This window comes from Empidonax traillii, unplaced genomic scaffold, assembly GCF_003031625.1.
Source record: "Empidonax traillii isolate 1590-97213 ecotype Southwest subspecies unplaced genomic scaffold, ASM303162v1 scaffold3554:size12374, whole genome shotgun sequence".
NCBI classification, from domain to species: domain Eukaryota; kingdom Metazoa; phylum Chordata; class Aves; order Passeriformes; family Tyrannidae; genus Empidonax; species Empidonax traillii.
In genome coordinates, this window is record NW_020958747.1 from 6,228 (window position 1) to 12,374 (window position 6,147).

The following is a 6,147-nucleotide window of genomic DNA, read 5'->3' on the forward strand; positions in this document are numbered from 1 at the left end:
AGCACCGGCCGGCACAAAGCGGCCCCCGGGGCGCCGGGATCGGCCCGGGGGAGCCAGCACAGCACATTTAATGCATTCAGCGCTCTGACAGTGCTGATAGAGGGCTTTCCCCCGGCCCTCTCCCCACTAAAACAGCCAGCTGGGCGCTTTTCCCGCAGCCTGGGTCCCAAACCCCAGCGAGCTGCCTGGAAAACAAACGGGAGGGGAGACTCTGGGCTCAGCCTTGGGGCTCCCCTTGGAGGAACCACGTTCCAGCTCCCCACCCTGGGGAAGGCAGCAATGAGCCCCAGAAGATCTTTTGGAGTTCTTCCCTCCCTGGTTTCCTGCGTCCACCTTGGAGCCACATGCCAGGAGTGCCCGGGATTCCTGGGGCAGGGCAGGGAGGGGGGCCTGGGCCGGCCAGCCCGGCCTGAGCACCAGGGGTATGTCCATATATTAAAAGTTTAGCCAAGCTCTGGTGTTGCCACAGGGTTTAACCCCTTGGGAGGGGGTTTAGGAGCTTCCACCAAGCATCAGTAGGGGCAGGAATGGCTCTGCTACCTTATTGCTTATGGAGCCTGAGGCTGGAGCTCTTCTACCCTGAGATCACTGTTGGCTTTCTGGATGGGGCTGGTGGGGTTTGGCCTCTCCAGGGCATCCATATCCAGCTCAATGACAGTGCTTTGACCCCCATCAGCTACAGGGGTGTCAGGGGTGCACAGGAGAGTCAGGCCACAGCTCTGATAAAATTCCAAACGTTATGACAATAATTAAAACAATGAAATATATTTAAAAATGGGACAGTATCCCCATACCTGGGAGGCGGCTGCTCACCTTGGGGCTCTGGCAGGGTGAGGACCCTCCAAGCTGACTGGTTTTCCCTGTCCTTATCCTGCAGAGGACGGGGATTTCCTGGCACTGGACCTTGGTGGCACCAACTTTCGTGTGCTGAGGGTGAAGGTGTCGGACAACGGGCTGCAGAAGGTGGAGATGGAGAACCAGATCTACGCCATCCCCGAGGAGCTGATGCGGGGCAGTGGGGTGCAGGTGAGTCCAACCCCTCCTCACCCATCCCCAGGGTCACCCTGGGACCCCTAAATGTGTCCTGGGGTGGGAACAGGGCTGGGCATCCCCCACTGCCTGGCCCAGCAGGATCCCAGTGGATCTCGTGCCAGGAGCAGGAATTCCTGACGGCCAGCGTGGGGATGGGTGAGGGTGGGCAGGGAGGTGGGCACAGCTTCCACTCATCCCCTCGCCATGGGAAGGTCTCACTCTTTCCCTTTTTTCCAGCTTTTCGACCACATCGCCGAGTGTTTGGCCAACTTCCTGGACAAGCTGAACATCAAGGACAAGAAACTCCCCCTTGGGTTCACCTTCTCCTTCCCCTGCCACCAGACCAAGCTGGATGAGGTGGGTGAGGGGGTGTGGTGGGACGGGCTGAGCTCTCGCCAGGGGTCCCACACCAATTTAGCTCAGGTGTTTAATTAGTCTCGCTGATTTTGGGTCATGTGACCTTTCCTGAAGGGGCACATCTCTCATTCCAAGCCATTCCCAAGCTCTGGGTGAGAGGAGGTTAAGAACAGCACTGCCCCTTCTTTGTTATGAATATCTTTTGCTGGTGGAATGGCTCAGTGGCTGCACGGTCAGGGACAGAGAGGAGGGAACATTCCTCCAGGGAATGCACTGCTTGGCATCTCTTCCCAATAACACTGTTGCTTCTCATCTTCTCCAAACACACCAGAAAACCCCTGTTAAAAGGAACATCAGTGTTTTCTAAGGATGAGGTGCCAGGTGCCTTTTTTAAAGCTGCTTGATGAGAGTGAGTCGTGGTGGGTCTCCTGTTTGAGACACATCTTGGCCAGGGTTTCCCTGGATCATGGAATGGTTTGGGCTGGAAGGGACCTTAAAGACCATCCAGCCCCACCCCCTGCCTTGGGCAGGGACACTTTCCACTGTCCCAGTTTGCTGCAAACCCTGTCCAACCTGTCCTTGGACACTTCCAGGGATCCAGGGGCAGCCACAGCTTCTCTGGGCAACCTGTGCCAGGGCCTGCCCACCCTCACAGGGAGGAATTCTTTCTCGATATCCCATCTATGCCACCCTCTGTCAATGTGAAGCCATTCCCCCTTGTCCTGTCACTCCAGGCCCTTGTCCCCAGTCCCTCTCCTGCTCTCCTGGAGTCCCTTTAGGCACTGGAAGGGGCTCTGTGGTCTCCCCAGAGCCTTCTGGATTTCTGAATTTTCTGGATTTTACCTAATTTGTCTTGAGGGGTTTTCATCCATTACCCACCAGTGAGGCCCCTGTGATGGGCAGTTCCTGGGTCACCGTGTGTGCCAGCAGGACTGGGCGCTGACGGAGCGGGGGATGCGCCCCCGGAATCGTGGGGATCTGGGATATGATGTTTCCATGGGAGATCAGCTTCTCCCAGAGCTGCAGCAGCCCAGGGCACCCAGCCATGCTGAGCACCCCATCCCCCTGTGTGCAGGGAGGGGGGTCCCCCGCTCTGCTCCAGGCTCTGAGCGCTGTCAGCTCCGCTCAGCCGCGCCGGCGCTCCCGCCCCGCCGGAGCCGTGACCTCGCTGGGAGACTCAACATCCCGGAGCCCAGCGAGGCACGTGGCCTCTTCCCTGCCACCCACCGCCTCGCAGGGCTCTGGCTCGTGGCGGGGAGGGAGGGGGATGCTTTCCTTGCCCTTATCTCACCCGGCTTGGCGGTGGGATGGAAAGAGGGCGGCTCCATGGAGCGCTGGCGATCCAGCACGTCCTCCCTGCCGGTGGTGCCGCGGTGGGGCAAGGCTGCTGTGCCTGAGCCACTCTGCACAAGCACTGAGGGAGAAGAGGATTAACACTTTCCTCCCGGTAGACAGGGGGCTGTAAAAAAAAGAAATTAAAATGAAGCAGCTGCAGGAGGAAGTGTCTCTGTCCCCCTGGCCTTGTCGGGGTTGTGTCTGTTCATGCCTCAGTTTCCCCCTCCCTGAGGCAGGGGTGGTGTCAGCCTCACCGAGGGGCCTGCGCCCATAGTGTTGGAGATTCCAAGTGCAGTTGAGTCCTTTTCTTCTCCCCAAGGCTCAGCTCAGTCCCCGGCCAGGTGGCTGCAGTGGAGACAAACCTGGTGCCTCAGGCCATGGGGGGCTGCGAGCCCCCTACCCTGCAGGGACAGGTCAAGGAGCATTCCAAGGCCCCCACCCCTCAGGAGTGGGTCAAGGAGCATTCCATGGACTTGTGAACAGGTTTTGCCCCAGGGTTCCATAAAATCTGGTCACAGGAACCACTTGCCCTCCTGCCGAGGAGCAACGAGCAGCTCTCGTGTTGTTTCACTGCCATAAACCTTATCTGACACGGAAACGGGGGCTGATAGCGCAGCTGGTGAGCTGATAACGGGGAGCTCCCCCACAGGGAGTGTCCCTTGTTCTGGCAGCCCCCACAGGGTGGGGGTCTCACCCTGAACCTTCCCTCTGGCTGTTCCCCCCAGAGCATCCTCGTGACGTGGACAAAGGGGTTCAAGTGCAGCAGCGTGGAGGGCAAGGACGTGGTGTCGATGCTGCGCAAGTCCATCAAGAAAAGAGGGGTAAGAGGCTGGGCGGGTGTGTCACCTCCTGGGGCAGTGGGATGGGGGCACACAGATCCCTGGGATGGGGTTCCTGGGCTCCATGGAGATGTTTCGGTCTGTTTTGTCCGTGTTGGGTCACCCTCTCTCCTTTCCACCGTCTCAGGACTTTGACATCGACATCGTGGCCGTGGTGAACGACACTGTGGGGACCATGATGACCTGTGGCTATGACGACCACAACTGTGAAGTTGGCCTGATCGTTGGTGAGTGAGAACAAGCGGGTCCATCCCTCCAGGAGCTCCAGAGGGAGATCCTGTTCCTGGCAAGCTTCAGGGTCTTTTGGGGAAAAAAAAAAGGCGGAGGGGGGATACCAGTGCTGGAAAACCAACTTTGCCCAATGTCTGTTTGCTTCCCTCTTCACTTTCTTTGGTGCATTGGGCTGTGGCCAAGTGGGAATGAGGGATAATGGGAATGAGTGACAATGGGAATGAGTGACAATGGGAATGAGGGATAACAGGAATGAAGGCAAGGCAGTGTCCTCGCTCACTGTGCCCCCATGCTTGGCCCAGGTACCGGTACCAACGCCTGCTACATGGAGGAGATGAGGCACATTGACCTGGTGGAAGGGGACGAGGGTCGGATGTGCATCAACATGGAGTGGGGGGCCTTCGGTGACGACGGCGTCCTCAACGACATCCGGACGGAGTTCGACCGTGAGATCGACATGGGCTCGCTCAACCCTGGCAAACAATTGTGAGCAGATTCTTGGCTCGGGCTGGGGCTCGTGGTTTAGCTCGGCATTGTCCGTCCTCCCGTTGCGCCGGCGTTCCCGGGAGCGGGGAGGTCATCCCGGCTAACTGGGTCACCATGTCCTCTGCCACCGGTGCGGAGAGGGGCTGTGTCACGGATCGGGGCTGTCCATCCTGAGCCGTTCACGGGAACGTGCTGATTACTGTTCCCTTCTCCAGTCATCTGCCGGCCCAGGCAAACACCCCCACCTAATGTCCACATCCCAATCCTACAGATCTCCCGTTCTGGCAGTGTGGGGGGACTCTGCAAACTGACTCGACCCCCTTCAGGTGCCCACGAGTTGTCCTTGCAGGATGATGGTCGTGTCCACAAGGCTTCATATTCTCAGTGATGGGATAAGCTGCTCTGGGACGGGATTACCTAGATTCCATTTGGGACTGGGAGGCTGCCAGCGGGTTTTCAGGTCAACCTGTGGCCACCTTGTGGCACGCGCAGCCAAACGCACACATTGTTTAGCCTGGAGAAAAGGAGGCTCAGGGGGGATCTTACTGGGGGGTTTAGGATGGATATTAGGGGAAATTTCTTCTCTGAAAGGGTGGTCAGGTGTGGAACGTGCTGCCCAGGTGGTGTCACCATCTCTGAGGGGACTCAAAAGCCACGTGGATGTGGCACCTGGGGACACGGGTTAGTGCTGGCCTTGGCAGTGCTGGGGGAATGGTTGGATATGATGACCTTGGAGGGCTTTTCCAACCCAAACCGTTCCATGATTCTATCTTGTGCCTCCCCCCGGGCAGGTTTGAGAAGATGATCAGTGGGATGTACATGGGAGAGCTGGTCAGACTCATCCTGGTGAAGATGACCAAGGAAGGGCTGCTGTTTGGGGGAAAGCTCACACCAGACCTGCTCACTACCGGCCACTTTGAGACCAGATATGTCTCTGCCATTGAGAAGTAAGTAGGACCTGTGAGGTTTCCTGGGTCCCAGCCCCCCTCCTGATACCCCTGGAGGGACCCCCTGCTGCACAAATCCGGACTGTCACACGGCAGAGGTCGGACTCCCAGGTGTGAACCCTTCCTTTGCCCCCCACCAGGGAGAAGGAAGGGCTGCAGAAAGCCCACGAGATCCTGAGCAAGCTGGGCCTGGAGCCGTCGCACGAGGACTGCGTGGCCACGCTGCGCATCTGCCAGATCGTGTCGACGCGCTCGGCCAGCCTGTGCGGGGCCACGCTGGCCGCCGTGCTGCGCCGCATCAAGGACAACAAGGGCGTGGAGCGCCTGCGCTCCACCGTGGGCGTCGACGGCTCCGTCTACAAGAAGCACCCGCAGTGAGTGGGGGACGGTGGGCACGGGGATGGTGGGCACGGGGATGGTGGGCACGGGGATGGTGGGCACAGCAGGAGCGGAGCATCTCCGAGCGTCCCCCCGAGCACCTCTGCGGGTCCCCTGAGGGCCACTGCCCACGGTGGCACACTCAGGACCCTTTTCCTCTGGCAGCTTTGCCCGGCGCCTCCACAAGACAGTGAGGAAGCTGCTGCCCGATTGCGAGATCCGGTTCATCCGCTCGGAGGACGGGAGCGGCAAAGGGGCGGCCATGGTGACGGCCGTGGCCTACAGGCTGGACGCCCAGCACAAGGCCCGGCAGAAGATCCTGGAGCCCTTCAAGCTGAGCCACGAGCAGCTGCTGGAGGTGAAGGAGAGGATGAGGATAGAGATGGAGAAAGGGCTGGGCAAGGAGACGCACGAGGAGGCGACGGTGAAAATGCTGCCCACCTACGTGTGCTCAACTCCAGACGGGACAGGTGACTATCCTGCATGTGTCCTGTGTGTGAGCCCACGTGTGTCCAGCTCAGAGCCAGCATTGCTGCTCCTGA

The 6,147-nt window shown here is 59.3% G+C and overlaps 1 protein-coding gene across 1 annotated transcript; it reads left to right on the forward strand.

Moving 5' to 3' along the window:
* Positions 1-846: 846 nt before the first annotated feature.
* Positions 847-6,101, forward strand: LOC114072590 (hexokinase-2-like; the record flags this gene model as incomplete). The annotated part of the gene is made up of 8 exons (XM_027910466.1): positions 847-1,026; positions 1,270-1,389; positions 3,450-3,545; positions 3,691-3,790; positions 4,097-4,280; positions 5,072-5,227; positions 5,368-5,601; positions 5,771-6,101. Coding segments are annotated over 8 exons (1,401 nt in total), but the record flags the coding sequence as incomplete, so codon positions are not given.
* Positions 6,102-6,147: the final 46 nt, after the last annotated feature.